Raw genomic sequence first — 15094 nt, forward strand, 5'->3', positions numbered from 1 at the left:
ATATAGACAGTACCAGCGAGCCTTTAAATGGACAGCAGCACACTCAACAGTCATTCTGCACTTGCTCAGCCTGTTGTTGAACCCGCTTCTTGCTGTTGTCAAGATGCCCTGTGTATGGCTTCATAAGCCACAGCATTAAGGGGTAGGCAAGCTCTCCCAGGATCACAAAGGGCATTTTGACTTCCCTTATGGTTATCTTCTGGTCCAGAAAGAAAGTCCTTGCTTGCAGCTTCCTGAATAGGCCAATGTTCCAAAAGATGCGTGCGTCATGCACCTTTCTGGACCAGCCTGCGTTAATGTCTGTGAAACGCACACTGTGATCCACAAGCACCTGGAGAACCATTGAGAAACACCCCTTCCGATTAATGTGTTAGGTGGTGTGGTGCCAAAATTGGAATATACGTGCCATCTATCGCCCCCTGCAGTTAGGGCAGCCCATTTTTGCAAAGCCATCCACAATGTCACACATGTTGCTCAGAGTCACAGTCTTTCAGAGCAGGATGAGATTAATGGCCCTGCACACTTCCATCAACACGACTCCAATGGTCAACTTTCCCACTCCGAACTGGTTAGCGACCGATCGGTAGCAGTCTGGAGTAGCCAGCTTCCACAATGCAATTGCCATGCGCTACTCCAGTGACAGGGCAGCTCTCATACTCATGTCCCTGCGCCGCAGGGCTGGGGCGAGCTCATCACACAGTCCCATGAATGTGGTTTTCCTCATCTGAAAGTTCTGCAGTCACTGCTCGTCATCCCAGACGTGCATGACAACGTGCTGGTTTCCCGAGCCCAGAAGCGGCGTTCCTCTGTGGTCAACGCCTCCATGAATGCCACAAGCAATCTCATGTCATAGCTACTATGCTTGGCGAGATCCATGTCGAACTCTTCTTGCCTTTGTAGTTTAAGGAATTACTCCACTGCCACTCGTGATGTGCTAGTGAGAGAAAGCAGCATATTGGTCAGCAACGCGGGATCCATTCCTGCAGACCGCAGAGGCAGAGCATACAGTACACAAACCACTGAAAGATGGCACCAAATGCGGATGGAAGCACAGGGATTGCTGGGATGCAAAGCAACGCATCACAGGGCATTGGGACAGAATCCAGGATGCCCTGCAACCTCCTCCACCTTTCCACACAACTCTTAGCAGCAGAAGAGGAAGAGATGCTCTGCAGGATAGCTGCCCAGAGTGCACCACTCCAAATACCGTTGCAAGTGCCACAAGCCTGAACACGCTATTGCTCAGGCAGCTGATGGTGTGAACACACAACAGCGGTTTCCCTTCAGTGCTTTCTGAGCGGCACTGTAGCTGCTGGCGATGTAACTCTGCCAGTGTAGACATAGCGAGTGTCCTAATTCTGGTCCTGAGCCAAAAAAGTGTATATTACATATACATCCACCCCCTCTATATTCAGGCACACTAAGGTGATCCAACTGCACGTGCCTAGATTAGTATCACTATAAAAAAACTTCAGCATATTTATTATGACCAGAACCTAGGAGCATGAACAACTCAAACTTTGACACTGAATACTAAATAATTAAAATTGATCTAAGGTCAGTAATAAAGTCCCCAGTGCACAAAAATCAAGATGCTCCCCACTCACAGTCTACACAGTTAAATAACCTGCTTTGATAGTATATTACTGCTGTGTAAGCAGCTCATCTTTTTCCCCAGGCATTTGAAAAGAGGCCAGAATAGTGAGGGGGAATTACTGAAGAAGGAAAGTGATTTTGGTTTTTAAAACTTTCTGGCTCACTAGTTACAGACCATACTGAATGGTATTGCTGCATTTTTGTTACATTAGTGTTCCTTTTAATGTGGGATTTTTAAATTGGAGCCCAGAGTCTTTGAGTAGGTACCCTTTTTTTCAGTGTACGTATAAAGCCCTTTTTTTCCTTTGGGATACGTATGGTATTACGCACATTCTATTGTTTTTTAGATTAAAATAGTACCCATGATTATCTTTAGTAAAAGCAATAAAGAAATAAAGGATTTCTTTTTTTCAAAGTCCATCCACAGAAGCACCATATATAAATGTTAAACATTTTTTAATATTTTTTACATGTATGCAACATTGTCCAGTTTTCTATGAATCTTTGTTAGAGAAAAGGGCTTATCTACACGTACAGTGCTCCAGCGACGCAGCTGCACCGCTGTAGCGAAGACACTGCTATGCTGATGGGAGAACTTCTCCTGTCAGTGTAGTTAATCAGCCTCCACGAGAGGTGGTAGCTAGGTCGACGGGAGAAGCTCTGCCATTGACATACTGCTGTCCACATCGGCGGTTAGGTCGGTGTAACTACATTGCTCAGGGGTGTGGATTTTTCATACCCTTGAGCAACACAGTTATACTGATGTAAGTTTGTAGTGTAGACCTGGCCCAAGTACCCTACAATGTTTGGGAACAAGAAAGCAACAGTTCAGAGCAGCAAGCCAGAACTCCAATTAACCTATGGTCACAAGCCTCCCAAAGCACGAGGATTTCTAAGCATAAGTCAATTTTAGAGGTTTGAATCCGGGAAAGTGCTCTTTCAAAGATGTATTCATCTATTACAAATGAAGTGCCTAAAACTATTAATTTTGTACACTTTTAAAGAAGCTCATTCCTGTGTTGTTTTCCCCAACACGCTACTTTGTCAGCGGAAAGCAAAATCACATTTACAATAACCCTAACCGCTGAGAAAAGATAGGATATTACTGCTTCTAAGACCAAAATTGTTTCAAATTTGTTTCTGCCCACAAAACAAAAGTAAAAGAGAAGAGCAATATATAAACAAGTGAAATGTAAAGACAACAAAATGTAGGAAGGGAAGGCAAAATGGTGAAACTTTTTTTTTTTTTTTAAAAACAACAAAAGACTGCTACTTAAAAGGACAAAATAATTCCAGCAGAACTTCAGAAGTTTTACTTAAAGCTCAAGAATTCTTTATAATGTTCCCTTAGAGTAAGCTCTATATCTTCCTCAGTCAAACGTTTCCATGCCTTCAAGTTAATATCTCACTCTCAACATTAAAATGTTTTAGTTTAATTGATAACATTTTAAGGCACATGCATACACCTTGTACATAACACATTAATCTTTAAACAAAATACACTTGATATTTCAGAAGTGCAGAGATCTTCATTTTGAAAAAGAAAGAAGTGTTGATGCATTTGCATTTTTAGTTTGCAAGATGGGAAAGTTACTCCATTGTGATTTCTATTTATCTATGATATCATCACAGTACCTTCAATGCTGTGTTACACAGCTGCAGAATGAGTCAGGTGGAAAACTAGATCTTAAGAGTTTTGACTCTAAGGCACTTGTAAGCTTTGAGTAGTCCATGATAAACTGAAAAAAAATGCCAATGGGCCCGTATGCAGACAGCAACTCTAACTTAGACTAAAGCCTTGTCTACACTGCCACTTTACAGCGATGCAACTTTCTCGCTCAGAGGTGTGAAAAAACACCCTCTGAGCGCTGCAAGTTTCAGCACTGTAACGTGGCAGTGTAGACAGTGCACCAGCGCAGGGAGCTGTGTTCCCAATGCTGGTAGCTACTCTCCTCCTGGAGGTGGCTTTTTTATAGTGTTGGGAGAGCTCTCTCCCAGGGCTGGTGCTGCGACTACACAGCCATGTTAAAGCACTGCTGCAGCAGCGCTTTAACGTTGCTAGTGAAAACATGCCCTACGTGAAAAAGACAGATGAGTAAGGACAACTCTGGAAAAAAATCCTCTCTGGATAGGGCTCCCAACTAGGTACTGATCAGTGCACATTATGATTGGTCTTGGAAAGATTAGATTCTTGGTAAATGTTGATTTCATCATATACATAAATCAACAATCAAAATATACAGATGGCTAAAGAAAACGCTGCTTGAGAATTTAAGGATATTTACTTTGTATGTTTGACATATGATGTTGACAATTTGTATTTTAACAATTATACAGTTTTAACTTTTTCAATCTCAAGCTGTCAAATTATTTTATGACTCCTTTCCCACATCTGTGAAAATTTAAATGGATATAAATAAAAAATGCTCAAAAATAAATATTGATATTATCCATCAAAATGTATATAAAATAAAAATCAAATTCTGCCAAACCTAATTATGATATGGACAACAGAATGAGGCCACTGGTTAATTCCATATAGAATACTGTACCAAAAAACTGGCAGATGTTAACTAAGATACATTATTCACTGTGATGTTTCACCCCATAATGCTTTATGGAAATATGCTTATGAAATTAAATATGACATAACTTAAATACGTTTTATGCTAGATATGCCATGTAACATCTCTCTGAAAAGGTTATTATCCACTGGATATATTCATCCTATTTGTATGCATGTATCATTTTTGTATTCGAAGTTATGAATATTGGTGATGTACTTGTTTAATTTTAAGTAGCCTCAGTGAAGCAGTTGGTCAGCTTCCTGAGAAAAGACTATTCTCAGTAAGTGTCCAAACAAGAAACACTTAAGCTAACAATGAACTGGGAGATGCCAATCCACATCTGAGCTTTCATGGGAATGTGGCCTGGCTGGTAAGAAACTGAGTCATGCATGGACATGTGACGGCCCATGTGACTCCAAAACTTCATCTGGGAGCTGGATTCTGAATAGGAGAGAGGAGGAGGTCTCCACCCACAAAAGAAAGTTTATGTAAGCCCGTGGGAGACCCCTCCATTTTGTCTTCAGCTGGCTCAAGAGAAAGCCTCTCCACCCCACAGGATACCTGAAAGAAACTGGAACAAAGGACAGTAACCAGAGGGGTGTGAGTGATTGCTGGATCCAGACTAGAAGGAGGCTAGTCTGTAAAAGCAGCTTACTGGAACATTTCTGAGGGTGAGATTTCATTAGTAATCACTTCCTTACTGTATTAGGGTTAGACTTGCATGTTTTATTTTATTTTGCTTTGTAATTCACTTTGTTCTGTCTGTTATTACTTGGAACCACTTAAATCTTATTTTTTGTATTTAATAAAATCACTTTTTACTTATTAATTAACCCAGAGTATGTATTATTACCTGGCAGGGCAAACAGCTGTGCATCTCTATCAGTGTTATAGAGGGCAAACAATTTATGAGTTTATCCTGTATAAGCTTTATACAGGGTAAAACGGATTTATTTGGGGTTTGGACCCCATTGGAAGCTGGGTACCTGGGTGTTGGAGACAGGAGCACTTCTCAAGCTGTTTTCAGTTAAGCCTGCAGTTTGTGGAATGTAGTTCAGACCTAGGTCTGTGTTTGTAGCAGGCTAGCATGTCTGGCTCAAACAAGGCAAGGTTCTGAAGTCCCAAGCTGCCACGGAAGATGGGCTCAGAGGTAGTCTCAGCACATTAGTTGGCAGTTCCCAAGGGGTTTTCTGTGATCCAACCCATCACACTCACCTTGAGTGGTTTCACGTTCATTTGTTCAAATATTCAGTGTTGAATCAAGACTGCAGAACAACAATATTGGTTTCTAATAAAACTATCACCAACAAGTATTTGAGATCTATTGTCAATCATCTACATCTGCAATTTTCAAAGTGCTCAATGCTGGCTTTATTCTGCTCCCTTTTATTTCAACTGAAAAAAAAAAAAACCACCCTATTAACTGATGACTACCACCACAGAAAGGCATATAAAAGGTTCAGAATAATGAATAAAGAAGCCAAGATTTGAAGTCTCTGAATTTCAAATCAATTTCAAATCAAAGAGAAGTATAAAAAGTATGCTTTATTTCTCTTACAAGAAGTCTTGCAAATCTTTCAGATTTAACCATTACAGTTCCTAGACAGGATTTATCTTTACCTTCTGCAGTATTCAATCACAACAATGATTCTATACACAAACTATTTGATAATCCAGAATGGATATAAAAAGGCAATGTTCGACTTTAAACAGCAGGGCACTGAATTATGAGAAGAGACAGAGTGAATGGCTAAATATATAACAGATACATTTATGTCAAAGCTAAATCCAAATTGTTAGTAGCAGTCATAAGAACATAAGAATGGTCATACTGGGTTAGACCAAAGGTCCATCCAGCTCAGTATCCTGTCTACTGACAGTGGCCAATGCCAGGTGCCCCAGAGGAAGTGAACCTAACAGGTAATGATCTAGTGATCTAAGCAGTTTAGTATCATCTGCAAAATTGGCCACCTCGCTGTTTATCCCTTTCTCCAGATCATTTATGAATAGGTTGAATAGGATTGGTCCTAGGACTGACCCTTGGGGAACACCACTAATTACCCCCTCCATTCTGAAAATTTACCATTTATTCCTACCCTTTGTTCCCTTTTAACCAGTTCTCAATCCATGAAAGGATCTTCCCTCTTATCCCATGACTACTTAATTTACGTAAGAGCCTTTGGTGAGGGAACTCATCAAAGGTTTTCTGGAAATCTAAAGTACACTGTGTCCACTGGATCCCCCTTGTCCACATGTTTGTTGACCCCCTCAAAGAACTCTGACAGATTAGTAAAACACGATCTGCCTTTACAGAAACCATGTTGACTTTTGTGCAACAATTTATGTTCTTCTGTGTGTCTGACAATTTTATTCTTTACTATTGTTTCAACTAATTTGCCCGGTACGGACGTGTCCATGATCACCTATAGAGCCCTTCTTAAATATTGGCGTTACATGATAGTCAAATAACTATGGTTTAGTTTTTAAGTTACTGGAATTATCATGCAAATACATCACTTTCTCACTATACTGCTATCACTGTAGAACGCTGCCTTTAGCAGAAGCAAAAACATTAAAATGTGCATGAGACAGCATCCGTACAAGTTGTTAACTACTATTTGAATTGTTTTACACCGACGTTGACAAATTAACTCCTACATTGACAGCATCCCTTTGAAGCAACACTGTTAAATCTAATCAACTGCAAAATGTGAAATAATTCACTGACAATATTGTGACTTGACTTTTTGTTTGTTTCTCTCCTCTATGGCCATGTAAAAAGCCAGCCACATACAACAGAAATTCACTGACTCTACAAAGAAAACAGTATGACTGACAATAAGCACTATTATCGAATACAAGATGTATGCAAATAGGGAGGATTTTTTTCAATGATAGCAAACTTTGTTATTTATATCAATAGTACATAAGACTTGACAGATTTGTTTAAGTCTACCACTTTTAATCAAAAGCAAAATTAAACCGAGAGTTGAAAAATTAAGATTTATAAGACTATCCAGTTGCTCAGTAAAGCGCTCTGCGTATGTACTAAATTGGGGAAGAGATTACAATAAAATCTATTAGCTCCAAAACAATGGTAAACTAGCCACAGCAGATAAGAGAATTACATCATTAACTCCTTCTGACTTTAAGCTTTCACTAAAATTGTTCCTAGATCTTAAGGACATGAAAATAACCCAAATATAAACAGAATGTAAACAAATGAAGAGTGATCTTCCTGCACCTGCAGGTAGACTACTGCAATGTCCCTTCAACTGCTGTTAGTAATTTTACCAAGCAGCAGCAGGATGAAATTAACAAGTTCTAGCCAGTTTCTCAAACACAATTCAGAGCCTTGCCTGCAGCAGTGCAACTGTCAAGAGTCAGTTTCATGTTGCTGAAGTTAAGAAGAGATAGGAGCAGCAGCAGAGAAAAGCAAAGATACTATTCACTGAAGGACCCCATAAAAGAGAAGATGCAGTATGCATGTAGTATAGGCATCTCTCCAGATCCTCCACTTCACAACTGGCTAAGCAGGAGGGAGTAAAGCAAGGCTTAGTCTACTCCAGAAGTTTGCCGGTATAGCTATACAGCAAACCCACTTAGTGTAGATACAGCTTATACCAGCAAAAACACTCTTACTTCTATAGTTAAGTGCATTTTTTCACCAAAAGAAAAACAAATTATTAAAATAATTTTAAATAGACTTGGCAGAATTTGATTTTTATATAATTTCCATGAATAATATCATTGTTCATATTTAAACCTTTTTTCTGATTTTTATTTAAATGTTCACAGTTGTGGGACATTGGGGGAGGAGGTCAGACAATTATTTAATGACATAATGAGATTCAAGAAGTAAAAGCTTTATAATTTAAAACAAATTATCACATCAAAATATACAAAGGAAATATTCTTAGAACTCTAAAGCTCTCAAGCAGCATGTTTCTTATTTTGTCTCACTGTACATTTCAATGATCATCCAGGGAAATTATTTTTTCAGCAGTTTATGTGAAATTGACATTTATTGACATTAACCGATAAAAATCAAATCCTTACAATGCTGATTATATCTTTCCTGTACAACTATTTTTGTCTTCCTTATTTTGGATCTTTGTTGCACAACAGAGTCACTGCAAGTGGAGAGAAATGCTTATGGTATATTAAAACTTTACAGTTCAGGAAAAGAAAGATGCCTAGTACTAACAGCACCAATTATTAACTGCTGTAAAGATCAATTAGATCTTGTGGCACTTATGAAAAGCAACAGATGGCAAAGAGTGGGACACTACAACAATGAAGACAAAGGGGATGGTTTTTGCTCAGACTGCTTCACCCCATACTCCCTTCAAATTAATAGACTTTACACCTATGGATATTACAAGTATTTTAGAAATAATAAAATAGCATCTTAAAGTGCACAATGGAATTTATCTTATGAAAAGTTACATGAAAAAATGTAAGGCTTAAAAATGTTTTAAGATGTTAAGTACTGTTTGAAATCTTTTGTACACTAACCAAAACCATTTACATTTACCAGGTTTCATAACACACACACCACGCCCAATGCTGAGAACACTCAGCATTGCCCCTCAAAGCACTTATAGCCATACAAAACTGCAGATATCTAATATTCCTATCCAATGATAAGTAGATTTCAAGTACAGATGGAAAAGGCAAGTTGAAAGAGAATATATGAAAGGTGATCCTCCAGGTTTACATTTCAGAGGAAGAGCCAAGCCTGTCTCCAAAGCATAGAAAACTTCTATCTTCAGAATTACCTATTAACAAATATTGGATACCCCATCATCTATTCCTTTTTTTTTCTTAAAATTACAAAGCCAAATGATATAAACTATTTGTTTAAAATGAAGCTATTACCAAGCAAGCTGCTTCAACAGGTACAGATGCAGAAACCTGAGAGCCAAAAGTGAAAGAGCAGATCAACCAGTTGGTCTCCTTTCTTAAACAAGAAGCACTTTTTAATTAAAGATGGATTGATTTACACAATAGGCACTGACAGAGAAACAACTGTACAGACATTAGGTATACAATTAGTTCAGTTACCATGGAAAGGAAAGATTGTACTGTGGTCAAATACACACATGCTGCCATGCCATTTTGTCTGCAACAAATTATACACATTCATCAAGAATGCAAGACCTTGATAGCACCCGAATCTGACAGAAGACTGCTTATTCGGCTGCCTAATTTTTTCTTTTTTTCTGCCTATGATTCTGGTGGAGAAGCAGCGTACATGGAGACTCATCAGGAGTCAGATAACTGTAGGGCAGCGACACTGAACCAATGGCTCTATCACCAAATAAGGTTCAAGGCCTTACACATGGCTCTCAGAGGCCACTGGTCTCATAGGCACCTCTTTTGTACTACACAGTGCCATACAAAAAGCGTGCTAGGCAAATGGCCAAGAGTCTCTAGGCTGCTTCTTATTCCTCTCTTGCAGACAAGAAAGTCAAATGAGAAAAGGAATATTGGGCCAAATTCATCAGTGACATATCACCAATTAAGTTAATACCAAGGATGAATTTGGCCCTTGTGGTAAGAATGCCATAAAAATCACAATTATGAATTCTGACAGCCTTGTAATGAGGTGTCAATGCATGAAAATGCTGCATTGTAGTGAAAGTCATGACTCAACATCATGGCATGATCCTCAGAATGAACATGTTGTGGATCTCCATGACTCCATTCACTGGGTGAAAGCTGGATCTACCCTGAATCCTGATTATTTATGGACCCAAGACCCTAAACTGTACAGTCAGAAGAGAACAAATCTAGCTACCTCCACAAAAATAAATCCAGACCTCCACAAATCTGAGCATCACTGCAACAAAAACCCAGATCCAGCAATTGGATCCTGTAGGATCTATCCTATTTTGGCCATCACCCAAATTCTATGACATGAATGAAGTATGGCTGCTCCTCTGGCACTAAAAGTTCAGACCCCATTGCATGCCAGCACTTGATGTTAGCTAAAACCTAGATCTGGCATCTGGAGCTTGGCAGCTTTTTGGCCAACACTGTACAAACCTAAATAAAAAATAGTCTAACATTGGAAAAATCTGGATCCTGATGCATCTCAGCCCAATAGCACTGGAGAAACAAAATCTTGTACCTGGATCCTGGTATTTTTAACTCCAGTCCCCCAAATTCTACCCTCTAAACAAAACAAAAATAGCAGGTCCCAGTGGACTATAAAAAAATAAATTAAAAATGTAGACCCTTTTGCAAACTGGCACAACAGCAACACAAAGTATCACAGAATCATAGAATATCAGGGTTGGAAGGGACCTCAGGAGGTCATCTAGTCCAACCCCCTTGCTCAAAGCAGGACCAATCCCCAATTTCTGCCCCAGATCCCTAAACAGCCCCCTCAAGGATTGAACTCACAACCCTGGGTTTAGCAGGCCAATGCTCAAACCACTGAGCTATCCCTCCCCGCTAAAGTAGATTCTTCTTGAACCAGGTCTTTTTTAAATCCCAAAATTCTTCTAGCTAAAGAGAAATGCAACTCCAATTCTACTGAAAAAAAATCGACACACTGCTCACTAGCACTGCAAAGACACATATGTGTACCCAAAATCTGTTGGAGCCTACATTGTTTTTACCTCAAGCTCCCAAACTGTACTGTCAAATTAGACAACACATGTTGCTAATCTCACTCAAACAGAAAAATCCAGACTCCAACACTTCCTGATGCAAGAACAATGCAAAAAACATATATCTGGCATGAAGGTCTTGCCAGATCCAGCAAATTTTTATCTACAAACCTCTAAATTCTACTGTTTAGAATCTAGCTGCTCCTAGGACATCACAGAAGTCTGGCCCCTGACACAATGAGCACTTGAAACAATCCAAATATGGCTCTGGCTCCAGCAAGGTCTAGCCCAGTTTTTCCATCTCTGAAGTTTTACCTTTTAGCTGCACCCAAAGTGAAGTTTTCCTTTTCTACACTGGTTTTCTACTTAACTTGTACAATTGTACGGGTGGTGAGGAGGGTAGCAGAGTTACAGGGAGTGACACAAAGTGGAGGCTAAGCAGAGGGGTCCTAGCTGTGTTGGGGCCTCACCTCCTGGATGCGTTTGCGGGCACGTTGCAGCACCTCTTCGTAGCCCTTCTGCCGCAGTTCGCTCAGGCTCTCGTAGTACTCTTCAGGGTCGTCGGTCTCGGTGAAGAGCACCTGGGAGAGGATCTTCCACCCGCAGGTGTCTAAGCTATGGCCCAGGTAAACCTGTAGCTGGTAACACAGCGCGTCCATCTCCTGCTCGGACAGCTGCGGGGCCCCGAACAACACAGTCCACATGCTCGAGGGCTCCTCAGGGAAGACGGGCAGGCAGGGCTCTAGCTCCGAGTTCACCGAGCACAGCTGCTGATGCACGGCCCGCAAGTCCTGGAAGGAGAAGAGGCCGGCCCAGCTGCACTCCTCCCCCGGGGAGTCCGCGTCTGCGGCCGGCTCGGTACCTTGCTGGATGGGTCCCGGCAGCAAGAGCAGAGGGGCCGCGGGTTCATCCTTCACCAGCTCCAGCACCTCGATCTCCTCGGCCGCACTTGCTGGGCTCGGCGCCGCCGCCTCCGTGCTGCGCGGCGGCCTCCGGACCGGACTGGCCTTCGTCCGCAGCGGGCTCTTCAGCATCGCCTCTGCCCCGGCCGCGGCGCCCTTCTCAGAGCTCCGGAGCAGCGAGTCCGCTCGGGGATGCGAGGAGCTCCTGGCCGGGCTGGAGTCCGCCCCGCAGGCCGGGGTCCGGCGGGCCGCGGGGACGCCGGCCTGGGCAAGGGCCCGTCGCTCCGGCCCCCCGGGGCTGCCCCGGCGCAACTCCCGCGAGCCGCTGCGCTGCCGCTGAGCAGTCCGGTTGTGGCAGGTGATGGCGAACTTGCCCTCGATCTCGTTCCAGGCCACGATGAACGCGAACTTGTGCTTCTCTCCCTCGAGGAAGGCGTGGGGCCTCACCGCCACCCAGTCCGCCTCCAGCGTCTCCTCCAGAGCGAAGGCGGACATGGTGTCCCGCTACGCGCCCGCGCTAGGCATCCGCATCCACCGCCGGCTCACTGCCCGCCTTCAGCCATCTTGGGGGAGAAGGATGCGCCGGAGCCCGGCCGGGGGGGGGGGGGGAACAGCCGCTCGCGAGCTCGGCCTCCTGCTGCGGCTCGTTGCCCAGCGCGCGCGACGCGGGCTGCGCCGGCCCCGCCTCCCGCCGTGGTAGCGTCCTGCACCGGGCGGGCGCCGCCGCGGACAATACAGCTCCCAGTCCAGGTACTTCGCACGATCACGTGGGCAGAAGCAAGCTCTGTTTACAAGCGACGCGGCCGCTGCGGCATCACAACCCGCCCTAGGGCCCTGTCCCGCCCCCTGGCTACTTGCTGTCCCCACCCCTCCTCCGGCTCCTCTGCTGTGAACGGCTTGGGGCGCAGGCGCCCGCTCCTCCCCTCCCCCACGCTGCCAGACTGAGCTCCCCCTGCTCCACGGGGATGCTCTTCCCGCTCCCCTTCCTCAGCTGTCACCGGTCCGTAGCCTACGTCAGGCTCAACTGAGGGGCGCGAGGAGCCGCACGTGCGCCGTTCACAGTCACGACGGCCCAACGGCCAAGGGGAGGGGGAGCTGGGGTCGGCTTGTCCTGGGAGCAGGCGCAGGCGCAGTTGGAGGGAAATAAAATAAGAGCAACAGTTCGGGAGAAAAGAGCCTGTGCCGGCTGAGGCCTGATCGACACGTTACCCTCCTAACCGCTTCTGTCAGGGGGATTTAACGAGTCTCGCCTTTCCTGCAGCGAGGGGTAATTCGAAGTCAATCCCTTCGCCTGACTCCACAGCTACTGGCTCTGGCGGATGGAATGTCCGGGCGAAAGTGTTATGGGGTGCGGCCACCTCTGGGATAATGGGGAGTAAAGGAGGAGGGTCAATTCCTCCATCTCTGCCAGTTCTGGGGCAGCTCGACTTTCACTCTTCTTTTTGTCTTTTAACACCCACTGTCTCGCTGGGTCACACGATTTAGCTTCTCTTCCATTTCTTGGCACATCATCCTGTTTTTCCTTGCCACAAATCTGTAATCCCAAAACAATGTCAGGGGATTCTCCCCTCATTGGGGAGTCAAAGGGACAAGCAACTAATCACTAACCCATCCTGCCCTTTCACTTTCTCCTCCACTGTCCTAGCTCTCACACAGCCTTTCATTTCCAAAATTCCTTCCCTTGTTTTTTCAAAAAGGACACACCTAAAATGTATTTTTTCGATTTCAGTCACCCAGCCCAGGAAAGGATTTAATTGGCATTCAAGGACATGTAAATCCCATGTTGCAATAATGAAGCCACATTCACTAATGGCGGGTGGAGTTGGCTTGGGATTTTTTGTACTCTTCACATGCCCCAAATACAGTGTTTCCTGGAGAAATGGGAAAGGGTTTGGTGTTTTATGTAGGTTATCTTATTTCCTTATATTGAATTACTCATTGTGATTCTTGGGCAACTATTACACAAGTTAATAACAAACCCCTGTTACCAGTGACTGAGACAAATAAAGTCTGTTGCTGGTACTCCCTCCCTTCCTCCTGACTAGAAATTGAATAAATGCATCCTGCATGACATCGTAAAATCATCAAACTGAGGTGCTGGAATACCTCAAAAGGATAATTTCCATAGTCAAGGGACCTCCAGCAAGAATGCTCACCTCCATCCTGCCTCATGTCCGTGGATAGGTAGCAAAAGCACTATGGCAGATAGCAGCCTCTGTGATAGGACTTGGGGATGGAAGCAGTCTTTGAAATAGCCAAGTCTTGGGTAGTTTTATAGATGATATCTTGATGTAAACTGAAAGCACCAAGGCACAGCAATTACGTGCTCATGTTTGCCTGCCCTACTTAAAGGTGGGCAACTTTATTCTGCATTGGTTGAAGCTTCAAGTAATTCCAAATACACAACATACCATATCTAAACTGGACAATTGCACTGTAAGGACCACATCAAAAAAAGAAATAACTAATCACCTGTAATTCTTCTTCTCCTTTGATATCATTTGACTGGATTCCTGCTTTTTGAGTCTCAGTTCCTTAGTATGAGACTGGGTGAAATCTCTAGCTTTCAAAGATTTTTGGCACTGAGAATTCACCCTCATTCTGAGACCTACTGCCAGTGTCATGGTGCCCTTTAGAATGTCCCATTTCACTTCCTGGATGAGCGGGAAACAGAATTCTCCTCAAATTTAAATGTAACAACAATAATAGAGGCCCCAAAATATTTATATGATATGGCAAGACCATTAAGAAAATTAATGAAGTAATTGAAAAATGTTACCCCCACCCTTTTAGATCTGATGGAAGGTGGTACATGAGTAAGAATCCCTTCTCAAACAAGATTGTGTCAAAGTCAGATTCAGGACTCACATAATTCATCAGACCACTCTGTTTATTAGCAAAGCGCTTTGCCAATGCACCCAGATATATGAGCCCCTCTCTGAGGCTCATGCTAACTTATTTATACAATTAAGCCAAAGCCAATTTAACATAAGAGACAAAAGGAAGCAGAAACTGACATATACATACATATCTTATTTGCATACTAACGTTTACCAATCTTCTAGCTCAGTAGGAGCTCTAAGTTAATTAGTTTGAGGACCCATTGTCTCACACTCCTTAATGTTTCTCTTCCTGACAACTATATTTCAACAAACTCTTCAAGCAGCATTTCTTTAATGAATTATAATTTCAATATAATTCATTCTACTTTCACAATTGTCAGAGAAGCAGAATAAGTAATTAAAATGATCCCTTCTCTAATGACAGGAATCCTAGGAGTCTCTAAAAAAGTCCTAAATTTGGAAACAACAAAGTTTGACGAGAGCCTCTACAAACCCGAACATTCTCCAAACATGGAGGACCAAAGACACTGTACAAAGCCATCTCATGGACCCTGGAAAATTATGGT

At 42.9% G+C, this 15094-nt stretch overlaps 1 protein-coding gene across 2 annotated transcripts in view; it reads right to left on the bottom strand.

The window, feature by feature from the left end:
* Positions 1-12532, bottom strand: part of JMY (junction mediating and regulatory protein, p53 cofactor) — a 131782-nt gene extending 119250 nt beyond the window's left edge. Inside the window, exon 1 of one of the 2 annotated variants that reach the window (XM_073344135.1) lies at positions 11254-12532. In XM_073344135.1, coding sequence (XP_073200236.1) covers positions 11254-12180 — 927 coding nt within the window. In that variant the 5' untranslated portion in view covers positions 12181-12532. The remainder of the gene's footprint in view (positions 1-11253) is intronic. The other variant, XM_073344133.1, reaches the window with a different exon arrangement.
* Between the last annotated feature and the right edge of the window lie 2562 nt (positions 12533-15094).

The sequence above is a fragment of the Lepidochelys kempii genome, chromosome 5, assembly GCF_965140265.1.
Source record: "Lepidochelys kempii isolate rLepKem1 chromosome 5, rLepKem1.hap2, whole genome shotgun sequence".
Classification (NCBI taxonomy): Eukaryota; Metazoa; Chordata; order Testudines; family Cheloniidae; genus Lepidochelys; species Lepidochelys kempii.